The following is a 27,460-nucleotide window of genomic DNA, read 5'->3' as shown; positions in this document are numbered from 1 at the left end:
AGCTACCATTTGATTTTTATGGGGGGCTAGGATGAAAAATTTTGTCCTGCTTTTTTTTTTAGTTGTAATCTCTGTCCTGCCTTTTTATTTTTTACTCTATTCGGTCCTGCCTTTTTTTTTACTAGTTATCCTGACTTTTTTTACACAAATTGTCATCCTGCCTTTTTTTTTACTCAAAACTCCTGTCCTGCCTATTTTTTTCAAATTTCATCCTAGCCCCCCCATAAAAATCAAATGGTAGCTCCCTTACGGAGACAAACTTGAATCATATGTGCAAGGATTAGAGTCACTTTGTCAAACACCTGAGATGTATGGTTCGCTTTAGCTTTGGACAAGTTACCGATTGACATGAGAAAATCTATTGCAAGAAAACGCGGGAGATATAACTTGATATTGAAAAATCTACGAATAGCAATAACCAAAGAGATTGAAATACTTAAAGCTGGCGAAGGAGTCATGAATTCAGACATATTGTACGCCACTGCACTTTTTTATGGGTACGAAATCACATTCATACAAGAGCGAATTCAAAGACACACGTAAGATGGTAAAAACACATACATGTATATTTTGTTTAGCTGAGCAATATCCGGTGGAGTGCCCTGAAGTAACAGACGTAAACATAAGAAATTAAATTGTAAAACAGAAACAGTTATGCTTTAACTGTAAAGGGTCACACTAAGTAGCCGCATGCCACTGTACTGAACGATGCAAAAAGTGTAACGGAATACATCATACTAGCATATGTAAAGGAAAAGAGGTAATTCCAGGTATGACACCGCAGCCTAAATTACAATAGTCAGCAATCAACGTAGTTGAAACACCAAACGAGACTACAGTAATGTATCGATCACATCAGAGTCACGACATTCTCCCGAAAACAACAACTGCACCAGTTGTAAATAACGACCAAGAACTAGAAAGTAACATCTTATTTGACGAGGGAGCACAGCCTTCTTCAATTTTATAACTCAGAAATTAACTGATAAATTAGAAATAAATCCTACAGAAAAAGTAAGCATTCATCCGTCTGTGAGTTGAAATTTATCCCAGAAGGTTCGCAACTTAGACACTGCAACAATACAGTTACAGACCGACACAGGAGAAAAAGTCCATATCGACACACTCATTGTTCCAGAGATTGCCGTTCCGATTTAAAACAAGATTTCACATACTACAAAGAACTTTCCACATTTAAACTTAAGTACAGAACGTTTCAAAATTGACTTACTCATAGGCACCGACTACTACTGGTAAATTATCGAGGACAGAGTTATAAGAGGAAAAGGACCAATCGTTGTACAGTCAAAGTTCGGATGTGTGTAATCAGGACTAATCAATAGAAACATCAACCATCCGACAACATATATAGCTCTGGTAAACATCATTGAAGACAAGAACACAGCGAAAAGGGAAAGTTCACGGCAAAGTTGCTATGGAAACATGACCGTTCAGATGATATACTTTCAGACACGACCGTTGCCAAAAGAAGACCAGAAGACACATCACAATGGCTCGTACAAAGTAGATCGCACATGAACCCACTTAAGGAAAATTTCAAAGAAAGTAACTTGCTACCTAGACGAACGAACACACCCTCAACTGGTAGAGTCAAGAAGCCAAATAGATACAAGAAAGGAACTTACAACACATAAAGAAAATTACCGCTGAGTGATGCTACAGTATGCGGCAGAAGAAAAATCCATGAATGGACTATGAGATAAACTTTAGTTGTGATCAGTTAAGGTTAAGGAACTAGATTATTTTAATTGAGATGGACATAAATTTAAATTTCTTTTATCTATATTGTGAACTTACATTTTCTTACAATTTTTCGTTACATACTTCGGAAAATACACAAGGTACAAACATTATGCTATGGTAACGTTGTAACTATAACGCTATAGTAAGTGATGTTATTGTACTATTCATTACCTATCACTACATTTAAACGTATATAGAAAACACAACGCATTTATTGAGATTCTTCAACAATCTTACATTCGGAATTCCAAAGAATATCTTTACGGTAATTTTTGAACCTTTCAAGCTCATTTCAAAGGTTTTGACCTAGGCTATTCCTTACTTAAATATTTTTCTGGGATCCGGGCCTGTCTGGCCTACACAGAGGTTCAAAGTTGCCCTTTACGTATTTTCAATATCAAACACACATTCGGTACTTCTCGACATATCCCTATGGCAAAGTTCCGAACCGGACCTAGCTTATTTCAAAGGTATTGATCCAAGCTATTTGCCAGTTAAATATTTTTCTGGGATCCGCGCCCGTCTGGCCACCACAGAGGTTCAAAGTTGCCCATTTACGTATTTTCCATATCAACCACACATTCGGTACTCCTCGACATATCCCTACGGCAAAGTTCCGAACCGGACCTAGCTCATTTCAAAGATATTGATTCAAGGTATTTGCTACTTAAATATTTTTCTGGGATTTGGGCCCGTCTGGCCACCACAGAGGTTCAAAGTTGCCCATTTACGTATTTTCCATATCAACCACACATTCGGTACTCCTCGACATATCCCTACGGCAAAGTTCCGAACCGGACTTAGCTCATTTTAAAGGTATTGACCCAAGCTATTCCCCACTTAAATATTTTTTTGGGATCCGGGCCCGTCTGGCCACCACAGAGGTTCAAAGGTGCCCCTTAACGTAATTTTCCGTATTAACCATATGCATACATTCGGTACTTTTCGGCATATACCAACGGCAAAGTTCCGAACCGAACCTAGCTCATTTTAAAGGTATTGACCCAAGCTATTCCCCACTTAAATATTTTTCTGGGATCCGGGCCCGTCTGGCAACCACAGAGGTTCAAAGTTGCCCATTTACGTATTTTTCATATCAACCACACATTCGGTACTCCTCGACATATCCCTACGGCAAAGTTCAGAACCGGACCTAACTCATTTTAAAGGTATTGACCCAAGCTATTCCCCACTTAAATATTTTTCTGGGATCCGGGCCCGTCTGGCCACCACAGAGGTTCAAAGTTGCCCATTTACGTATTTTCCATATCAACCACACATTCGGTACTCCTCGACATATCCCTACGGCAAAGTTCCGAACCGGACCTAGCTCATTTTAAAGGTATTGACCCAAGCTGTTCCCCACTTAAATATTTTTTTGGGATCCGGGCCCGTCTGGCCACCACAGAGGTTCAAAGTTGCCCATTTACGTATTTTCCATATCAACCACACATTCGGTACTCCTCGACATATCCCTACGGCAAAGTTCCGAACCGGACTTAGCTCATTTTAAAGGTATTGACCCAAGCTATTCCCCACTTAAATATTTTTTTGGGATCTGGGCCCGTCTGGCCACCACAGAGGTTCAAAGGTGCCCCTTAACGTAATTTTCCGTATTAACCATATGCATACATTCGGTACTTTTCGGCATATACCAACGGCAAAGTTCCGAACCGAACCTAGCTCATTTTAAAGGTATTGACCCAAGCTATTCCCCACTTAAATATTTTTCTGGGATCCGGGCCCGTCTGGCCACCACAGAGGTTCAAAGTTGCCCATTTACGTATTTTTCATATCAACCACACATTCGGTACTCCTCGACATATCCCTACGGCAAAGTTCAGAACCGGACCTAACTCATTTTAAAGGTATTGACCCAAGCTATTCCCCACTTAAATATTTTTCTGGGATCCGGGCCCGTCTGGCCACCACAGAGGTTCAAAGTTGCCCATTTACGTATTTTCCATATCAACCACACATTCGGTACTCCTCGACATATCCCTACGGCAAAGTTCCGAACCGGACCTAGCTCATTTTAAAGGTATTGACCCAAGCTGTTCCCCACTTAAATATTTTTTTGGGATCCGGGCCCGTCTGGCCACCACAGAGGTTCAAAGTTGCCCATTTACGTATTTTCCATATCAACCACACATTCGGTACTCCTCGACATATCCCTACGGCAAAGTTCCGAACCGGACTTAGCTCATTTTAAAGGTATTGACCCAAGCTATTCCCCACTTAAATATTTTTTTGGGATCCGGGCCCGTCTGGCCACCACAGAGGTTCAAACGTGCCCCTTAACGTAATTTTCCGTATTAACCATATGCATACATTCGGTACTTTTCGGCATATACCAACGGCAAAGTTCCGAACCGAACCTAGCTCATTTTAAAGGTATTGACCCAAGCTATTCCCCACTTAAATATTTTTCTGGGATCCGGGCCCGTCTGGCCACCACAGAGGTTCAAAGTTGCCCATTTACGTATTTTTCATATCAACCACACATTCGGTACTCCTCGACATATCCCTACGGCAAAGTTCAGAACCGGACCTAACTCATTTTAAAGGTATTGACCCAAGCTATTCCCCACTTAAATATTTTTCTGGGATCCGGGCCCGTCTGGCCACCACAGAGGTTCAAAGTTGCCCATTTACGTATTTTCCATATCAACCACACATTCGGTACTCCTCGACATATCCCTACGGCAAAGTTCCGAACCGGACCTAGCTCATTTTAAAGGTATTGACCCAAGCTGTTCCCCACTTAAATATTTTTCTGGGATCCGGGCCCGTCTGGCCACCACAGAGGTTCAAAGTTGCCCATTTACGTATTTTCCATATCAACCACACATTCGGTACTCCTCGACATATCCCTACGTCAAAGTTCCGAACCGGACTTAGCTCATTTTAAAGGTATTGACCCCAGCTATTCCCCACTTAAATATTTTTTTGGGATCCGGGCCCGTCTGGCCACCACAGAGGTTCAAAGGTGCCCCTTAACGTAATTTTCCGTATTAACCATATGCATACATTCGGTACTTTTCGGCATATACCAACGGCAAAGTTCCGAACCGAACCTAGCTCATTTTAAAGGTATTGACCCAAGCTATTCCCCACTTAAATATTTTTCTGGGATCCGGGCCCGTCTGGCCACCACAGAGGTTCAAAGTTGCCCATTTACGTATTTTTCATATCAACCACACATTCGGTACTCCTCGACATATCCCTACGGCAAAGTTCAGAACCGGACCTAACTCATTTTAAAGGTATTGACCCAAGCTATTCCCCACTTAAATATTTTTTTGGGATCCGGGCCCGTCTGGCCACCACAGAGGTTCAAACGTGCCCCTTAACGTAATTTTCCGTATTAACCATATGCATACATTCGGTACTTTTCGGCATATACCAACGGCAAAGTTCCGAACCGAACCTAGCTCATTTTAAAGGTATTGACCCAAGCTATTCCCCACTTAAATATTTTTCTGGGATCCGGGCCCGTCTGGCCACCACAGAGGTTCAAAGTTGCCCATTTACGTATTTTTCATATCAACCACACATTCGGTACTCCTCGACATATCCCTACGGCAAAGTTCAGAACCGGACCTAACTCATTTTAAAGGTATTGACCCAAGCTATTCCCCACTTAAATATTTTTCTGGGATCCGGGCCCGTCTGGCCACCACAGAGGTTCAAAGTTGCCCATTTACGTATTTTCCATATCAACCACACATTCGGTACTCCTCGACATATCCCTACGGCAAAGTTCCGAACCGGACCTAGCTCATTTTAAAGGTATTGACCCAAGCTGTTCCCCACTTAAATATTTTTCTGGGATCCGGGCCCGTCTGGCCACCACAGAGGTTCAAAGTTGCCCATTTACGTATTTTCCATATCAACCACACATTCGGTACTCCTCGACATATCCCTACGTCAAAGTTCCGAACCGGACTTAGCTCATTTTAAAGGTATTGACCCCAGCTATTCCCCACTTAAATATTTTTTTGGGATCCGGGCCCGTCTGGCCACCACAGAGGTTCAAAGGTGCCCCTTAACGTAATTTTCCGTATTAACCATATGCATACATTCGGTACTTTTCGGCATATACCAACGGCAAAGTTCCGAACCGAACCTAGCTCATTTTAAAGGTATTGACCCAAGCTATTCCCCACTTAAATATTTTTCTGGGATCCGGGCCCGTCTGGCCACCACAGAGGTTCAAAGTTGCCCATTTACGTATTTTTCATATCAACCACACATTCGGTACTCCTCGACATATCCCTACGGCAAAGTTCAGAACCGGACCTAACTCATTTTAAAGGTATTGACCCAAGCTATTCCCCACTTAAATATTTTTCTGGGATCCGGGCCCGTCTGGCCACCACAGAGGTTCAAAGTTGCCCATTTACGTATTTTCCATATCAACCACACATTCGGTACTCCTCGACATATCCCTACGGCAAAGTTCCGAACCGGACCTAGCTCATTTTAAAGGTATTGACCCAAGCTGTTCCCCACTTAAATATTTTTCTGGGATCCGGGCCCGTCTGGCCACCAAAGAGGTTCAAAGTTGCCCATTTACGTATTTTCCATATCAACCACACATTCGGTACTCCTCGACATATCCCTACGGCAAAGTTCCGAACCGGACTTAGCTCATTTTAAAGGTATTGACCCAAGCTATTCCCCACTTAAATATTTTTTTGGGATCCGGGCCCGTCTGGCCACCACAGAGGTTCAAAGGTGCCCCTTAACGTAATTTTCCGTATTAACCATATGCATACATTCGGTACTTTTCGGCATATACCAACGGCAAAGTTCCGAACCGAACCTAGCTCATTTTAAAGGTATTGACCCAAGCTATTCCCCACTTAAATATTTTTTTGGGATCCGGACCCGTCTGGCCACCACAGAGGTTCAAAGTTGCCCATTTACGTATTTTTCATATCAACCACACATTCGGTACTCCTCGACATATCCCTACGGCAAAGTTCAGAACCGGACCTAACTCATTTTAAAGGTATTGACCCAAGCTATTCCCCACTTAAATATTTTTCTGGGATCCGGGCCCGTCTGGCCACCACAGAGGTTCAAAGTTGCCCATTTACGTATTTTCCATATCAACCACACATTCGGTACTCCTCGACATATCCCTACGGCAAAGTTCCGAACCGGACCTAGCTCATTTTAAAGGTATTGACCCAAGCTGTTCCCCACTTAAATATTTTTCTGGGATCCGGGCCCGTCTGGCCACCACAGAGGTTCAAAGTTGCCCATTTACGTATTTTCCATATCAACCACACATTCGGTACTCCTCGACATATCCCTACGTCAAAGTTCCGAACCGGACTTAGCTCATTTTAAAGGTATTGACCCCAGCTATTCCCCACTTAAATATTTTTTTGGGATCCGGGCCCGTCTGGCCACCACAGAGGTTCAAAGGTGCCCCTTAACGTAATTTTCCGTATTAACCATATGCATACATTCGGTACTTTTCGGCATATACCAACGGCAAAGTTCCGAACCGAACCTAGCTCATTTTAAAGGTATTGACCCAAGCTATTCCCCACTTAAATATTTTTCTGGGATCCGGGCCCGTCTGGCCACCACAGAGGTTCAAAGTTGCCCATTTACGTATTTTTCATATCAACCACACATTCGGTACTCCTCGACATATCCCTACGGCAAAGTTCAGAACCGGACCTAACTCATTTTAAAGGTATTGACCCAAGCTATTCCCCACTTAAATATTTTTCTGGGATCCGGGCCCGTCTGGCCACCACAGAGGTTCAAAGTTGCCCATTTACGTATTTTCCATATCAACCACACATTCGGTACTCCTCGACATATCCCTACGGCAAAGTTCCGAACCGGACCTAGCTCATTTTAAAGGTATTGACCCAAGCTGTTCCCCACTTAAATATTTTTTTGGGATCCGGGCCCGTCTGGCCACCACAGAGGTTCAAAGTTGCCCATTTACGTATTTTCCATATCAACCACACATTCGGTACTCCTCGACATATCCCTACGGCAAAGTTCCGAACCGGACTTAGCTCATTTTAAAGGTATTGACCCAAGCTATTCCCCACTTAAATATTTTTTTGGGATCCGGGCCCGTCTGGCCACCACAGAGGTTCAAAGGTGCCCCTTAACGTAATTTTCCGTATTAACCATATGCATACATTCGGTACTTTTCGGCATATACCAACGGCAAAGTTCCGAACCGAACCTAGCTCATTTTAAAGGTATTGACCCAAGCTATTCCCCACTTAAATATTTTTCTGGGATCCGGGCCCGTCTGGCCACCACAGAGGTTCAAAGTTGCCCATTTACGTATTTTTCATATCAACCACACATTCGGTACTCCTCGACATATCCCTACGGCAAAGTTCAGAACCGGACCTAACTCATTTTAAAGGTATTGACCCAAGCTATTCCCCACTTAAATATTTTTCTGGGATCCGGTCCCGTCTGGCCACCACAGAGGTTCAAAGTTGCCCATTTACGTATTTTCCATATCAACCACACATTCGGTACTCCTCGACATATCCCTACGGCAAAGTTCCGAACCGGACTTAGCTCATTTTAAAGGTATTGACCCAAGCTATTCCCCACTTAAATATTTTTTTGGGATCCGGGCCCGTCTGGCCACCACAGAGGTTCAAAGGTGCCCCTTAACGTAATTTTCCGTATTAACCATATGCATACATTCGGTACTTTTCGGCATATACCAACGGCAAAGTTCCGAACCGAACCTAGCTCATTTTAAAGGTATTGACCCAAGCTATTCCCCACTTAAATATTTTTCTGGGATCCGGGCCCGTCTGGCCACCACAGAGGTTCAAAGTTGCCCATTTACGTATTTTTCATATCAACCACACATTCGGTACTCCTCGACATATCCCTACGGCAAAGTTCAGAACCGGACCTAACTCATTTTAAAGGTATTGACCCAAGCTATTCCCCACTTAAATATTTTTCTGGGATCCGGGCCCGTCTGGCCACCACAGAGGTTCAAAGTTGCCCATTTACGTATTTTCCATATCAACCACACATTCGGTACTCCTCGACATATCCCTACGGCAAAGTTCCGAACCGGACTTAGCTCATTTTAAAGGTATTGACCCAAGCTATTCCCCACTTAAATATTTTTTTGGGATCCGGGCCCGTCTGGCCACCACAGAGGTTCAAAGGTGCCCCTTAACGTAATTTTCCGTATTAACCATATGCATACATTCGGTACTTTTCGGCATATACCAACGGCAAAGTTCCGAACCGAACCTAGCTCATTTTAAAGGTATTGACCCAAGCTATTCCCCACTTAAATATTTTTCTGGGATCCGGGCCCGTCTGGCCACCACAGAGGTTCAAAGTTGCCCATTTACGTATTTTTCATATCAACCACACATTCGGTACTCCTCGACATATCCCTACGGCAAAGTTCAGAACCGGACCTAACTCATTTTAAAGGTATTGACCCAAGCTATTCCCCACTTAAATATTTTTCTGGGATCCGGTCCCGTCTGGCCACCACAGAGGTTCAAAGTTGCCCATTTACGTATTTTCCATATCAACCACACATTCGGTACTCCTCGACATATCCCTACGGCAAAGTTCCGAACCGGACTTAGCTCATTTTAAAGGTATTGACCCAAGCTATTCCCCACTTAAATATTTTTTTGGGATCCGGGCCCGTCTGGCCACCACAGAGGTTCAAAGGTGCCCCTTAACGTAATTTTCCGTATTAACCATATGCATACATTCGGTACTTTTCGGCATATACCAACGGCAAAGTTCCGAACCGAACCTAGCTCATTTTAAAGGTATTGACCCAAGCTATTCCCCACTTAAATATTTTTCTGGGATCCGGGCCCGTCTGGCCACCACAGAGGTTCAAAGTTGCCCATTTACGTATTTTTCATATCAACCACACATTCGGTACTCCTCGACATATCCCTACGGCAAAGTTCAGAACCGGACCTAACTCATTTTAAAGGTATTGACCCAAGCTATTCCCCACTTAAATATTTTTCTGGGATCCGGGCCCGTCTGGCCACCACAGAGGTTCAAAGTTGCCCATTTACGTATTTTCCATATCAACCACACATTCGGTACTCCTCGACATATCCCTACGGCAAAGTTCCGAACCGGACTTAGCTCATTTTAAAGGTATTGACCCAAGCTATTCCCCACTTAAATATTTTTTTGGGATCCGGGCCCGTCTGGCCACCACAGAGGTTCAAAGGTGCCCCTTAACGTAATTTTCCGTATTAACCATATGCATACATTCGGTACTTTTCGGCATATACCAACGGCAAAGTTCCGAACCGAACCTAGCTCATTTTAAAGGTATTGACCCAAGCTATTCCCCACTTAAATATTTTTCTGGGATCCGGGCCCGTCTGGCCACCACAGAGGTCCAAAGTCGTCTTAGTGTGGTCACCGTCATTTAAGCAGTCTCTGGTAGGTGTTCACTATTAATTTCTTTCCTTTTTTTGGCTTTCCATAAGTATTTCTATGTATATTTCTATATGTTTCTGGAGTAATTTTATTTTGTTTCATATCTTATATATTAAATTACATCTTTGGTGAGTCCTCTGTGATGTTTTATTGACACAATTATATATAACATAAAGACAAATATGCAACTTGTATCAGGGTTTATATTCGAGGACAACGAAAATTTATGACAGCTTGAAGGGGTCATAGAATGGTATCTTTTCCCTCAGGCTTTAATATAGTGATTTTCAACTAAATTTAAATATTGAACCGACGGCTAGCAGTCGGTTGGATATTGAATATCAATTATCGAATGTCAAATAAAGGACAGACCGCTTACATACATATTTCAAACGGAATGAAATGCTTTAGAAATTAGCAGAAACCGTGAAATTGTCGATTTCCGCTGTTAGATTGCATTTAACTAAGATTTAGCGATTTTTGGAACGTTTGAGCCTCACGCAGTTTTTTGGTTTTTAGACATATCGTCAAAATTGGCTGCTGGAAAAAAGTGGCTGCTATCTTGATTGGCCGATAAAAGTGGCTGCCAGCTTGAGTCTGGTTATTTTGCCAGCTCAGATTCAAATAACTTAATTAAAGTCGGCTATTTTATAGGCACCGGAAATATTTTTGAACTTGGACAGAAGCTCATAACAATCAAAATATAGTGTCTTGATTTTGTTCATCCTCACCCTGAGAGTTCAAGTTTATGGCAAACAAAGGCGAGACATTGTGTTCCACGAAACTCTTACTAATTTTATTTCATACAGTTAAAAATCGAGATTTCATTTTTTTGCATACAATGTCCGACGCATTATATCTACAGAGAATGACTGGTTCTAGAAATTATTTTAACTAGGTTCGAGACCACAATTGTCGTCCCTTGTGAATATAGTCCCTAGTGTTGACAGTGGGTTACTTGCCATTAATTTTTATTCCCCTTCCAAATTTATGTCTCCATGTTTATTGCCTCAAATTGCAAGTATGGGGGTGAAATTACACTGGGTCCAGAATTTTAAAGGAAAGTAGTGATTTGGTCCAGGTGAAAAAGGTTGAAAATTAGCACTTCGGAAGCTGTCAAAAGATTTCAAGACGCCCTAAACATAAAATTGTCCATATGTTGAGTTAGAGCCGATGAAGTTTTCTATAATTTTGATATAATTTGTTCCAAAAGTATTACAACACACTGTAGAAGTTTCTTTGAGAAAGCGCAGGTGGGATTTTTTTTATTTTCATTTATGTTCTAAAAGAAATGCACTACGAAATAATTGTGTTCTCGGACCAACTAACATGTTTGATATAATTGATTGCAATAAATGAATGATCTATGTATTTTTACATGTTATATATTTTTTCACTTTGACGGATACATTTTATAAACGATCATATATGTATATATCTAAAAAATATTGTAAGCTGTTTTCGTTTTCACTACAAGCATAGCTGAAATTATTTGATTCTTTTATGATAACATTCACTGCAATTTTTTGTAGTTCTGTACATATATACTTACATGTATCAACAGGACATATTAGGTTATAATTTCACCAATAAATGAGTAGTTGAACACTCTTTAGAACGTGTCGATTTTTCCTTGATATTGCCGAAAATCAGTGATCCGACTGACACAAGCGAACTGACATAATACCTGATTAAACAATCATAATTTCTTTTTTTAAGTTACAAAGTTCCTTATATTATCCATTGTTATCAGAATCGTATGTGTTAATTGAGAGCAAACGATATCATTTTGTCATAAAAATTTGGTTCGTACAAATTAATTAGAACTACCTAAGAAAATGACATATACTAAATAATTAGAAAATTTAAACATTTGTAATACCAAATACTTCATTATATACTTCTGAAACGACTTTTCGTCCTGAATATGCATGAAATGTTTGCCACTGGACGTTTAAACAACCACTGAATTAATCAAATTTTGATCTCAGTAAAAATGACTTCAACAATATAAGACACAATTGGTGTATGTTGTTTATTTGTACAGTAAACATACTGAATGTGTTTATATTCCTTTCCAATTTCAAGTATGTAAGAAAATTCATACATATTTTCAAACATCTTAGCTGACACTTCAAATTTCTAGGAGGTGAGATTCACGGGGTTTTACCTAAAACTCTTTGGGAAAATGCAATTTTTAATTCCAATTTGAAACCTAACGGTAATAGATATCCCAAGGTTTGTTTTAAATGCATGTCTAATTTGATAAGGAGATTTGAAAAATCTATCTCAATGGTAGTTGAAATTATTCAGTGCAATCATTTTGTGTCCGTCGTTGTCTTTCATACATATCAATGAATTGGTGTATCCACTGTTTGCTGTTCGTAATCTGTTGTTTATGGCAGTCAGGCCTCGCGATTGATTCCAAAATTTAAGCTCCCATTTAGGTAGATTAATGATCATTTATAGGGGAGGGGCTATTTTTCTCGATGCAAACATACTTTTCCTTCCTGAAAAAAAAACCCCAGCAACAATTTTCTATATGTTTTCATTAAATCATAAACCGATGCATATTACATGGTTTTTAAAAAATTTAAAAACATATTTTATGGTAAAAATCTAAATGTCTGGGTAATTTTCCTCTCAAAATAATTTTTTTTTTCATTTTTTAAGGTAATAGTGTTATCAGTTATGTTATTTGACACGTGTCTTATAGTTCAGTGATTTTCGGAAAAATTAACGAAAACCGGCACAGGCATTGTTCAATTATTATCAGTGATCTTTTATTGATTAAATTTGAATGTATGCATTAAATATCTTTCTCAATCTAGATAAGAAATTTGTTTACACTGAACATCACTCTTTTAGTCCTTAGTAGCATATTATGACATATTAGTGCACTTATGAGTCCTTAGCCGTGTTTAGACGCACCATTTTCTGCTCTTTGATTGGATTGTTGTCTCTTTGACACATTCTCCATTTCAATCCTCCATTTTATTCAATTAGTTGTGATTCTCTTTATCTCTCTGTTTTATGTTTTTGCAGACAAAATCAATTCGCAGAATTAATCTAAAATAGCAGACATTAAACTCTTTCTTTTAAAAACTTTTAGCATTTTAACATTTTTTCGAGATTTAACCATTAGCTTAAGAGCATATTTCCCTTCTTTTTAGAAATTTGGCTTGATACCGTATGGAGATTTTTGTTCCAACTATTATGAAGAAATTAACGACTTTTTTTAACTAGATAAATATTCAACAAAAATACCGTTTTTTCTTAAATCCATTTCTTTTAACAAAAATCAATTATTAACAAAGAATTGTTACACAAATGTAGGAAGAACCCAATTTTGTAACGAAGATATTCCTTATCTCTTTATCGAAATCTGCATATCTTTATATTTTGAAACATAAAATGTTATGGGTGTCTGCTCATAGGACAGAAATGTCCAAGAAACCGAAATATTAAGGAAATGTCGAATAATTCAAACCCATTTGTCTTTTAAATTTAGCACATGAAGATATAATTTTTAGCACATATACACATGTACAAATTGATTTTGTAAAAAAAAATCACTGTCGGTCTAAAACTGTATCGCATGCCCATAAATGTCCTAAAGCTTTAAATGTCAGATCATGAGGGTCTGAATGGGGATTCAGATTTCTGTATTCTATATTTTTAGGCAATTTGTTTTATAATTCGTTTTACCTTTTGCCGATCATTCTTTATTTCATATATTCTAGTACCTCATCATTTTCTTTTCTATTTGTCTGGTTATTTTTTGTATTCTTTATTTTTTTGTCTATAATTTCCTTCTATAAACCCCCATTCACACCCTCATGTATAATGGAAGACGATAAACATTTTAGTATACATACCACCCGTTGTCACTTTCACCTGACATACAAATCACATATTGTTATTACGGCCCGTTATTTCCACCTGGACACAGGACTTATATGATATATATATTACGTAATAATAACGGATATAGTAAATTCAGTAGAATATAACATGTATCAACGCACTGACTTCTTAAATGTATTTTGAACTGACAATTGTAAATAGTATTTTTAGTTATTTTAAAACTAAGAATGAAAATCGGGGTTGTGTCAAAGAGACAACAACCCGAAAAGAACAATTGACAGCCGAAGGCCACCAGTAATATTTGCTAATGTTTTTGTTTCGAATAAGGCAAAAGCCATTGTATTTTCAGAAAATCTCTAAACGGGTAATGAGAGTTTAGCGACCTTGACTTGCTAACAGCCCTAACACTGTCTCTAAACATTGTCGAATTTAAGAGCCTATATCAATTAAGGGATATGCTACCTAGCTTTTAGAGTTTACAAACATATACATTTCAGCACCAAATTTTGGCTTCTTTATATTTATACCAAAATTGAGTTCAAGGCAGTATTTTGTCGAAGAGAACTATTACCCAAAGTGCAACATGCGAGAAGAAGTTTCATTTCCCTTATTGTTTTTAGTGATGTGACTAATCTTTCGAGGTTACATCACGGAAATATATATTAAATGAAAAGGTGCAATTGGGTGCATCCCTAAAAAACAAATTAAAAACAATGCTTTATATACTGACATTGAAACAAATATAGTGCTCATAATAATTGCACATATGTAGACTTTAATTAAGATATCCCGCGTTTTATAAACCATCGCACTCCATTGCGCCAAAGTCGTCAGCTTGACTTGTTCGTGGAGCGTTTTCACAAATTCTGGTATTAATACTTTTTTGTTTCCAGTTAATCGACATTTTGAATACGTGTTTTAAATATTTGCAAATGATACTTGTCCACACATAAACATATTGAAGCTGGTTACGAGGTTTCAATACATATTCGTACAATTGTTCTTTAAGTTTTTGAAAATACGTGTTCAAGTTTTGATAACAAGAAAAAGATGTGGTATGATTGGGGATGAGACAACTCATCGCAAGAAATAAAATGACACAGAAGTTTTCACCATAAGTCACCCCACGGCCTTCAACAGTGAGTAATGAACACACCACAGTAATTATTTCATAAATGATCTCATACAATATGTTAAACAGACAATTTGTTAAAAAAAATGAGGAAATAAATCAATAAAATATTCCTGTTGATGCTATCTTTTGATTGAAAAAAGCTTCTGTCCAAGTTTGATAAAAACCCAGGACAGTTTATGAATCTAATAAGTGTTTTAAAACTTCTTGATACTATCTTATGATTATTAACAAGCTTCTGTCCAAGTTTAATAGAAATCCAGGATAGTTTAAGAAACGGTCATTAAAATTTCAAAGAAGCCGACGGAATGTAGAATCGCTTAGTCTCGCTTTTTCGACTAAAGTCGAAGACTCGACAAAAAACATACAAATCAGATTTCTTTCTGACATACCGGCGCACTACGCTTTTTTATACGCCCGTCAACATTTTGACGAGACGTTTTATGGTATACAAATGTCCGGCGTCCGTCCGTCCGCATGTCGCACTGTAACTTGAGAACCGCTTATCCATTTCATGAAACTTAACATAGTTGTTTCTTATGATGGTTTTCGGAATTTACTCATATTTTTAGTGAAACCATTTGTATTTACACGCATCTTTGTCGGAATTAAAATAAAAACAAAACACTTATAAATATATATATTCCTTTTGTCACCGTATATCTTACATAAACATTTTAACAAGCTGACCACACTCTTATTTATAAGTTGGCGCACATCAAAGTCGTGCTCCTATGGCAAACAATTTTGTTGCAAACGAAATGAAACAACAGCAAAATTATTTGTCCTTTTCATCATTTAAATAAGGACACAACACATTAATTAAATATTTGAAGCATAAATCTTTTCGATACAATTGTTTTAAATCACTTAAAATAAAAAAGATCGTCATTGTTTAATCAGTTGCTATATATATATGTTATTTGGCACGTGTCAAACGGTTCATTGATTTTCGGCATATCAAAGAAAAACCGGCACGTGTCTAAATAATGTTGAATATCTCGTTTATTTATTATTATTTGTCTGTAAAATTTGAAATTTATGCATTAAATATCAATCTCTAACACGATATATAAAAATAATACATATAACAGCACTCCTTCTATTCCTTAGTGGTATTGTATAGTCAAAGCCTTAGTGCACTAAGGATTCCTTAGCAGTATTAAGACGTACCGAGAAAAAAAACAACATCCGTCATTCTTTAATAATCATAGAAGGTTAACAACTAGTTTGTTTACCGGCCGTTATTCTAATTGAAATTCTTGACAATACCTTAATATTTGTATGTTCCGAAGGCATACTGAATGTTTTACGGAGGGGACCAACCTAGTCAGTAACAACGTACTATTGTGAATTATTTTTCGGATAATAATCTTTTAGACATACATTAAAAACGGTGTCATTGCCAGGCAACCATGAACACAATGAACAATTAATCCGTGAAAGTGTTCCATGTTTATTCCATTCAAGTAAAGACTTGTTATGATAAAACAATATATTTAACTAATTTATATATATAAAAAAAAACAAGATTATATCTTAAACTTGTAAATCCAATTTCAAGTTTTAAAAGTTCCTCAATTTAAAATAATACATGATATATTTGCGTGATCTTATATTTGTTTAATCAACATAATGCCTTCAAATACATGTAATGTTTATTTTTATTCAATTTTCCACAAAACATTTTAGCTTAGTTTAACAGAGAATTCAAACACTGTTGAAGAGAATATACATATTCGTGTTAATTCGCCTCAGTTTAATTTGTTAATTCATGTTTGACATTTAACATTTAAATCCGCAATCCACATTTACCCGACAATCTTGTATATTGTATTTTTTCAATGAAATAACATAACGTGCATGTGTGACCATCAGAAACTAAGACAACAATGATATTTATAATGGTATTTATCAAAACTTAAATATTTCGAAGTATCTTAGTAGCATAGGAATTTGCCAAATAAGCGAAGAATTATAATCTACCTAGGATTTACAACCAAGGATTTGTATAGTTTCTTTTCAAAAAAATATTGTTGGTGTTTTTGGCGACTATAGCAGCAACATTGCCGTTATTAAATAAAAATATTAAATTTTCGCTGATGATTAAAGCCGCGGGTTAAAATGTTCATTAAAATGTATAATATTATACTATAATGGGCATTTTAGAATGACATGAAGTTCATCTTCAATAGTAGAGCTACAACACATGTCATATCGTCAACTTCTTTTCTTTCATACTTTCCTGTTTCTATTTTTTTAGTGGAGCTACCCCACATTTAAATTTTCACTGCAAAAACACATTTGTTTTTAGTTGACAGAATATTTTTAACAAATACCAGTTGGCCAACAGTATATTTTTAAGTTCATTTTCGCTCAGTTGAATAGAAATTCCAATTTTAACTCTTCTGTCGTAGAAATGTCAATATCATGTTATTGATTGTACGTACAACATGTATCATTGTATCAAAATGTGTCAGTCTCAGCCAAGATTCACCGAATAACCACAAAATCTTTACAGATGATAAAATATTTACACAAAACGTCATGAATCTGTATGAACGTTATGTACGATGAAGTTAATTAAGAGTCTACAAGAAAGTAAGTATGACTGTAAATTTTATTTAAAGTCGGAACATACATATATATTATATATATATATATATATATTCTTTAACCGCTCTATAACCGACTATCATATAAAAACCGCAATGTATGAACGTTACACAATTAGAGATGAACGTTTCACAAATGCACGTTATCTGATCTACACAATTATACACGATTGACGAACGCACGGTTAAGAATGAATGATTGATGAACGCACGATACACGCACGATACACGGTTAAGAATGAATGTTTGATGAGCGCACGATACACGCACGATACACGCACGATACACGATTAAGAATACACGATGCACGCACGTTACACGGAAAATACACGGAACGATGAATGATGAACGCACGATTGGTACACGCACGATACACGCACGATACACGCACGATGCACGCACGCAACACGCACGATACACGATGAATGCACGGAATAATGGTCAGTTTGAATTTTAGAAGGTCTGTACTAGTAATTGAAAGACAAATCCCAAACAGCGACGAAAACCGTTTCATCGAATTTTAAAAACCCGGGATTATTTAAGCCGTTTTCGCGGACGATCCAGGAGTAGATCACTACATTTTAAAATGTATATCAGAAATTAAACACTATAGATGACTTGCGGAAATAATTCTCAAGCCAAGGTTCAAGTAATTGAAGGGGTGTATTTCGACAACTTATGTACCAGGGAAAATACAATTCTATTCAAATTTAACTAAGGGTAAAAATGTTCGATTTACTTGCAGAGTGTCAGATATATTTGTATTGGGGTTGAGTTAAGATATAGAAATTTTACAATGACAGATGATATGCACCTTGAAAGTTAAACATCATATGATAAAAGTTTCGTACATCTAAAAAAAAATATCTTTTTTATGGAAAACTGTACCACATCTTCCTATATCTACTTCCGTCCCATCTTTCTTTCCCACATTACTTGCGACAGTAATGCATTTTTAGTTTGAAATAACTTAAAGGGTAAACATTATTAAATAAATATCCACAACTTGAGGTAATTTATGATAAAATGACATCACAAAACGAACAGAACCAGAATCAGAAATTTTAAAAATTTTGTAATATAATAAATAAATCAACCAACATATAAAAAAAAAAACGAATAAAACTTGCATAAATTAATCAAAAGCCCTCTTCGACGCCGCTTTTTATGTGTAACGTCGTGTTTAAGGAACATCGTGCCCATCGTTTGACATGCAGTAAATACAGAGCAATCGATACGTCCATTCACCCTCATTACAACAAACCATGGAGTTGTACGCTTTTTTAAAAAGAGGTGGAAAGCTTTACTTGCCTTGATAGGACTTCCTGAAGTCCCCGGTCGGTTTCTTATTACATTCAATCAGGATCCAGAAATTTTCATAAGTGGGGGCCCACTGACTGACCTAAGAGGGGGCCCGGTCCAGTCACGCTTCAGTGATTCCCTATATAAGCAACCAAATTTTTTTCCAAAAACGGGGGTTGGGAGCCCCCCTAAATCCGCCTCTGTATACAAGTTTCTCACAGAAGGTAACCAAAGAAGGTGACTAAAGATTTTGCGACGATGCAAATATTAAACTTTACAATATAAATAAATATCTTTAATCAATGAATTAAAATAGCAAAAGCTATGCAATTAACAGATATATACTTATTCTGACAGCTTCATGTAAATTATTTAACAATGAAATACATTAAATATGAAATTTGGAGTTTTACCAAGGGAGCTAATAATTAATTGATAACACTGTCTGCCACACAGCATTTCGGGGACTCTCCCTCTGGTATCTTTCGTCCCTCTTTTATAGCTGATTATGCGGGGGCTTTTCTAGTTTCTAGTTGGGGGCATTATGATATGACCTATAGTTGTTAATTTCTGTGTCATTTAGTGTCTTGGCAATCATAATACATATTCTTTAATATATATAGTGATGTCGTTATTACGACATAGAATAACGACATAGCTATGTCGTTATTACGACATGTTATGTCGAAATTACGACATAGCGATGTCGTTATAACGACATGTTATGTCGAAATTACGACATAGCGATGTCGTTATAACGACATGTTATGTCGAAATTACAACATAGCGATGTCGTTATAACGACAAGTTTATCGTTATAATGACATGCTATGTCGTTATTACGACATAATTTTTTTTTTTGAATGGCCCTTATCGGCTTCCGTACTAAACAGATTAAATACTAGCAGTATTCTGTCTAATTTTGAACCATATTCAAGAAATTTCACTTTTAAACTCATGGATGTAACAGGACACAATTTAGGTTTTCTTTTCATGTTTCTGAATATACCACAATCAATTTTTGGTGAAAGGTTACAGGATATCAGAAATGCATGGTGCAGATGAAAATAAAAGTTGACTAAATCCAATTGGGTCCTCATACTTTTTTTATTATAAACTATTTTTCAAATTTGTTGTCTTTGTTACATCAAAAATTGATTGAGTTTCAGTGTTACACCATATACTGCAGTATCTATATTAGCTTATCTTTTCATGGACCTTTCCTAGTAATATTGTGGTGCAATGTGAACTAATCTCCGTGTGTAAATTGGGTTACTTTTATTCATGAATTTTTCATTAGCCTAAATTTTGACAAACAATTCAAGGGTGTAACAATGAAACCATATTCTACACGGACTTATTGCAGCGAAATGGTTGTACCATTCTTCATCTATCATAAATCTGTTTACATCAAACTTAGCCGTACCAAATTTGTCAGGTTAACAATCTTGATGATATCAGATTTAGAAATAACAAAACTAATCACACTAATCCTTCATTACATGTATATTTATGTGGTAAATATAACTGAAATATTTCATGTACATGATGTAACTAATGTCTGGTTTGCACTTCCTTCAATTTTGCAACCTTGTTTTCTTCCATTGAAAGTTGAAAAGACTGCATGTGTTGAATATGGTTGTACATTAGTATGACATTATGTCATAAATTTTTCAAAACATCAATTGAATATTGCTATTATGTTAATTGGTTCTCTTTTATTTAATTTATTAGTGTTGTATATAAGATGTAACAAATTGACACTATTTTCATGGATGTCCAACACTTGCGTATTTGAAGTACTTCTAGGAAAAACCGTCCATGCACAACATTATACCCGAATGTTGGAACAGTTTATCTCCGGGTAAATCTACATGTTTTTGACAGGGAACATCTCAAAGCTGTTTTAAGTAACATTTTTTGGATGTAACATTTATGACACAAAATGTTACATCTTCAATTTCTGCAAATATAACATATTTTCTCGTTTTAATATGACATGTATACCCTATTAAGCACCATTAAATAGTTATCTAACACCTCTTATTGATATTAATATTCATATAGCAAAGAGTACTTGAAAGATACAATCAACTGAGACGTATTTTTAACCACATGATTTTTACGGACACGATAAATTCAACAAAATGTCCACCAAAAATCACATTGAAATTTAGTATAAGAAACACTTGCATCAGAAAAAGTGGAATTCTATTGGGATTATTTATATCATCATCATGCAAGCTTTCTTCCATTTTATGTTTTATTCATTCTGAATCTTAATTGACTATACATTTTAAGAAATTGTCAGATGTAACACAAATTCCATGACAGTAAATTCTGACCCATATATTGACTGAAGCTCTCTTTAAATTTTTATAAATATCTGATATGACATAAGGAAGTTATCCAATATTTCAAAAAGGGCGACGGGCGTATCATGCGCTAATGGTGTAGCTGTTTATTTGTCATAGAATACTTTTTTTCAGCATTTATTTTTAAACAGTTATCACTGTGTCTAAACCACACCGGCAAAATTTGCTCGGACTCGATTGTATCTAACATCCAGCACAATGACGGAACACCAATAGACAAAAGAAAGGTAGGTTTCTCCTTATTTCTTTTATTTTTTTTATGATATCGAAGAATATATATACATATACAAATATTTCCTATTGTGAGATGCAATATTTTCTACAACCGTTCTATATTAACGGAGAAATAAGTCAAAATGCATGTTAAAATGACGAATTGAGTGAACCTTGCCTCGAAATAGTTTAATTTCTCGTTAAATTGTTCACATTGTACGGAAAGAAAGGTACGGGAAGATAGATATTGACACGGAGATTGCAAATTTAGTTATTATGAGCATCTCAATAATTGTAACTCTGTGTATGGAACGAAAGAAATGGGTCATGTCAAAATGGAACTGGCCGGTTTCGTCAATGTATACAACCCGGTTTCGTCATAGATTTCAAAATGCATAACCTGGTTTGGTCAAATAAAAAAAATCATAATCGCATTACATTATAATTGATTATTTAACTTCAGCGTTCAAAAGGAGTTTTGTGGGTCGTTCGAAAACAAGTTCGTTCACCGGACAGCGGCTTACTATTTATATGAGTCTCAGATTCAAATAAATAATAAGCAAATTCCTACTCTTATAGAACACAAATATTTAAATTTTACTTTGCATTCCGAAATTTTTTAACAGCATATTGAGATTAAAGCTCTCTAAATATGCGTTTTCTATATGAGTTATGGGAAAGTATGTTGAACATGTTTAAACTTCTATAGGTCCAATTTGTCAGCCGTCATCACGTAAAAACGATGAATCAAAGAATTCAACTTTATATATAACTAATATAGTACAATGGCGTTGATTAAAAATTACACCACTCTAGACCCGTTTGTTTTCCACGTAATTAATATTGCCAATAATTAAGAAGTTCCGGATCGAGTCCGACACCGATACCAATAGTATATTCACCTGTTACCTATTACCTTATCTGTACGTTCCGCATCTGACAGGCGCACCACCAAACAGTGTATTTAGAATTTTGCTGTATACTGTTGAGTAAAAAATACTCCATTCCAGGCCCTTTTGTTTTCCAAATTATTAATATTACCAATAATTGATAGGTTCCAGGTCGACGGGTTCAAACAGAAAGATTTTGAAAGCAGAGAAAACTGTGCACCTTATACATGTTATAATCGGCATGATTTTATCAGATGACAATACCAATACTAAAATAAGGCATACGCATAGTTATATATCAGTCACGGACCCGCGATATCACGGGTGTGTTCTAGTGAAATTGAAGTTTACGGTCTTAAAAATCGAAACACACAATTGATATGTGATTTTCTCGCACAAAAGAATGGACACCTTTATAAGTAATCTAATCATTCCATGTATGTAATCTTTTCTACCATCGTTAAAAATAAATCGTCTTTAAAAGGATAAACGTTGATAATAAGACAAATGTATATGCATGCATAATGGACATAGAAAATGAATGTAGGATTACAACTACCATGCATTAATTTTTTTTTATTTATCACTAATTGTAACTTACTATACTGCTGTGTACAAATTAGTATAATAGTCTCAGGTCATCGATAAAATTCAATAATAAATATTTTGTTAACATTATTAAAAAAACCGAGTCTGTACTGTCGCCATTGTGTTATGATGATCGTACACTGACGTTGGTCAATATATTTTGACAATATATACGGACAGACGGATTCAGTTTATTTCAAAGTGGGTGTATTTCGAACAACTTTTACATACCACCGAGCGTAGCGAGTCGAACAATATTTTTTGCTTTACAAAATCGTTAAATACAGGAATCAATATAGTTTTGGCAACCAAAGGTGGGTTCGGGGCGTGCAACCTATACGTCATCTAGATTCGCCACTTATCTTATAAAGTGTATACCGAATTAAAATATATAAATTAAACGAAGTCCCAAATGGAGAAGGACTGTTGTTACCATGGTTATCATTTAAGGGAAAGGCACACTTGATGTCGTATGGGTATAAAATACATCTTTTATATCTGCTAGATGAAATCATGAGTTCAAATTTCCAATCAATTTTATTACAATCTTATTAAGATTTAACAAACAGTTATAACCAATAATAAAAAAAATGGTAAAAATAACAATTGTAGAAAAAAAAAGTGTTTCTCGTAGTAACATTTGTAGAAAAAAACATTTGTAGAAAAAATAAAGTACATGGTTACATGTAACAGTATAAGGGAGTTACCATTTGATTTTAGGGGGTACAATTTGATTAAAAGGCAAGCCAAAAGTTTAGATTGAAAATGGCAGGATAACAAGTTATGTAAAAAGGGAATAAGCTTCTGCTTAAAAAAGGACCGAATAAAGTGAAAAATAAAAAAAAAAGCAGGACAGAGATTAAAACTGAAAACAAATGCAGGACAATTGTTTTCCCCCTAGCCCCCTTTTTCATTCTTAAAATAAATTAGTAGCTTCCTAAGAGTTGTCTATAAATATAACTGAGGCATAAAAAATAACAATAACAGATCGTTCATCCTCAATGATGTTTTTTTCTAGTATGATTAGACCTGCTAGATCTGTATCGAAAGCCTTTGTTGCATACTTGGCAATGATATTGGGCTACACCTTTCTTGTGCTTTCCTGTCACATGGTCAGTTAGTAGATCTTTCCTGTCAAATCTCTTAGGGCACATTGAACACTGGAAACGTTTAGCATTAAGAGTGTTACACACTTTCAAGTGCCTCTTGTATGAACCTTGGTATGTGTACTGTTTATTACATTTTCCACACTTGAAAGGTTTATGTCCAATATGCGTGTTCATGTGGCCAAGATAGTGGGCGTTGTCTGCAAACGTTTTGTGACAGATCTTGCATTCATGTCTCCTTTTCTCAGTGTCAGAGTGACTTATTTCATGACGTCTGTGGCCACTTTTTGTTTTTATTTTTTTCCCACAAAAGCAGCAAACAAACACATCTTGATCATCGGTCCTGTTGACTGCAGTTGAAACAGCTGATGAGTTTTCATTGATAAGTTCATGAAATGACTCATCTAATGCCTCAATTGTAACGTTTTCTGTCATCTGAAATAATAAAAAAAGCAACAGATTATTTAAAAATGTCTATCAACATGAAAAGGTCATACAAATTCCAAGCGACAACAACCCGACCATAGACCAGAAAACAGCCAAAGGCCACAATGGGTCTTCAATGAAGCTAGAAACTCCCGCATCCGGTGGCGTCCTTTAGTTGGCCCCTTAATAAATATGTATACTAGTTCAGTGATAGTGGACTTCATAGTAAACTGCGAATACATGTATATTTATTATATTTAAGGGATAATTTTAACTATGATACAAGTTTTGGCACAAATCGCGAATTTACTATACAGGCTCTGTCATATGACGAGTTAAGGTTTATTCATCATTTTTTATTATTTGTACTTTTGTTGTACTGTTTGTGTCAGCGACAACACGTTGACTCAGTCCATTCCCGAGTCACACGCTTGTAATTCCATGGTTGTCTTTGGTTGCTTTATACCATATGCGTTTTGAACATAAAATAGGCAGGTAGTTTTCTTGTTTGAATTGTTTTACATTTATAATTTAGGGCCCTGTTATAGCTTGCTTTCGTGCAGTTTCTCATTGTTTAAGGCATACGCTGACCTAAACTTGATTAATTCAACATCATTTTTGTGTCTAAAAGAAAGTTGTCTCATTGTCAATGTTTATGGGATAAGTGGTTACCGTCACTACTTCTTAATAAGACCTAGATATAAATGACGGTCATGTTTTGTAAAACAACTTTTATTCACATTGAAAATACAAAATTGTCAGATAATGTTTTCGAAAGTTATCTTGAAGTTTCAATTGAATTCGAACTGTAAAAAAAATGAATTTGAACTGTAAAAATAATGTGAAAAACATGCCTAGGAAAATAAATGTGCTTACCAGAAACGGGGAGAAAGTTACAAATCTCACTACTATGTTAGGGATGCTTAAGTGTGAAATCTCGCTTTACCACAGTATATATAGTACCAGAAAAGCTGGCAGGACTGCATGCATGATTAATTTGTGCAGAACAGTATAGACTATAGTCGGTTTGGGACTGTTCGTCAATGATTGAATGCATAGTGTATATAATATACTAGTAGTATAGTAAATTAAAATTATGGCACAATCAAAACACATACTTTTATTTTTCATCTTTACATACTACTATTATAAACAAAGAAAATATAATAATGTTACAAAATAATTAGATACCAGTGTTTGCTATTGAGTATTTATATTCCATTTAAAATTAGTTTGAAGTTAAGTGAAATAAGGGATACGCCTTTCATTAGGAAAATAGGAAAATGTGTATTATCATAATTAACTATGTCCAAAAGTGCCCGTTTAAAATAGATTTTAACACGCCAAGTTTACTTTACAATAAATATATATTTAAATCCTCGAAAGACAATGTTCAGATCCGTGCTAAAGTTGCTTTTCATAAATTGTTTGTTAAAAAAACCAAAAAAAAACCCGGGTGATATATATAGACGAAACCGGGTGATTGTGTAGTAACAACATTGACGAAACCGGTTTATTTTAATTTGACATGACCCTTTTCTTTCATTCCATACACAGAGATACAATTATTGAGATGCTCATAATAACTAAATTTGCAATCTCCGTGTCAATATCTATCTTCCCGTACCTTTCTTTCCGTAAAATAGTTGTATATGTATATATATTCTTCGATATCATAAAAAAAAAAAAAAAAAAAATAAGGAGAAACCTACCTTTCTTTTGTCTATTGGTGTTCCGTCATTGTGCCGGATGTTAGATACCATCGAGTCCGAGCAAATTTTGCCGGTGTGGTTTAGACACAGTGGTTATAGAAACTCACACATGAATTTAATTTAAATAGTGTGTTATAAAATTGAGAATGGAAATGAGGAATATGTCAAAGAGAAACAAATGATATCTAGTAAAAATTCAAGGGCAGTTATGGTATCAAAGCAGGTATAATTGACATATACTTCTTGTGTTTGTTGCTACTAAAAAATGACATTAAAGAGTTTGAAAATATATATTCGCATTCGAACTTTTTTTAAATGCCCATTTAATGAGGTGTGTGAATTTTTCTTAATAAGACTATGAGGCAAAGTGGTATATAGGGTAGAAAAATCAAAAGCACCAATTATAAGCATGCAATTTATCAAGTACCTCGAACCAATTTTTGACACTCCAAAAGTAATTTTTGACACTATTTTCATAGGCTCAATTTGAACAATTTTTTATCAGGCTTTTGATTGCACCAAGTGTACTAGTAAGTAGAATACATAGTTTAGTAGGGGAACAATGGCTTGAAGACAAAATAAATCTGTGTTGCTATGTGCAGTTTCGGAACCCAGTACATGGTCCGAGTACACAGTTATTTCGTAGTGCATTTCTTTTAGACAATAAATGAAAATTAAAAAAATCCCACCTGCGCTTTCTCAATAATATTTTTACAGTGTGTTGTACTACTTTTGGGACAAATTATATCAAAATTATAGAAAACTTCATCAGCTCTAACTCAAAATATGGACAATCTTATGTTAAGGGGGTCTTGAAATCTTTTGACAGCTTCCGAAGTGCTAATTTTTGACCTTTTTCAGCTGGACCTAATCACTACTTTACATTAATATTTATGACCCAAATTTTTTTACAGGGTCATTTCACCCCCCAACTTGCTATATGAGGCATAAAACATGGAGAAATTAATTTGGAAGGGGTATAACAAAAATTGGCAAGTAACACACTGTCCACA

At 36.3% G+C, this 27,460-nt stretch overlaps 1 protein-coding gene across 4 annotated transcripts in view; it reads right to left on the bottom strand.

Annotated features, from left to right (window-relative positions):
* Positions 1–27,460, bottom strand: part of LOC143075266 (uncharacterized) — a 110,297-nt gene that overhangs the window by 66,121 nt on the left and 16,716 nt on the right. The window contains exon 3 of one of the 4 annotated variants that reach the window (XM_076250634.1): positions 23,909–24,744. The exons of the other annotated variants lie outside the window; for them this stretch is intronic. Within the exon in view, the coding sequence (XP_076106749.1) occupies positions 24,202–24,744 (543 nt within the window). The 3' untranslated portion in view covers positions 23,909–24,201. Of the gene's footprint in view, positions 1–23,908; positions 24,745–27,460 lie in introns of those variants that run through there. 4 annotated transcript variants of the gene reach the window in all.

The sequence above is a fragment of the Mytilus galloprovincialis genome, chromosome 5 (assembly GCF_965363235.1).
Source record: "Mytilus galloprovincialis chromosome 5, xbMytGall1.hap1.1, whole genome shotgun sequence".
Lineage (NCBI taxonomy): Eukaryota > Metazoa > Mollusca > Bivalvia > Mytilida > Mytilidae > Mytilus > Mytilus galloprovincialis.
The sequence above is the reverse complement of the archived record's forward strand: the minus strand, read 5'-3'. Positions and strand labels throughout refer to the sequence as shown.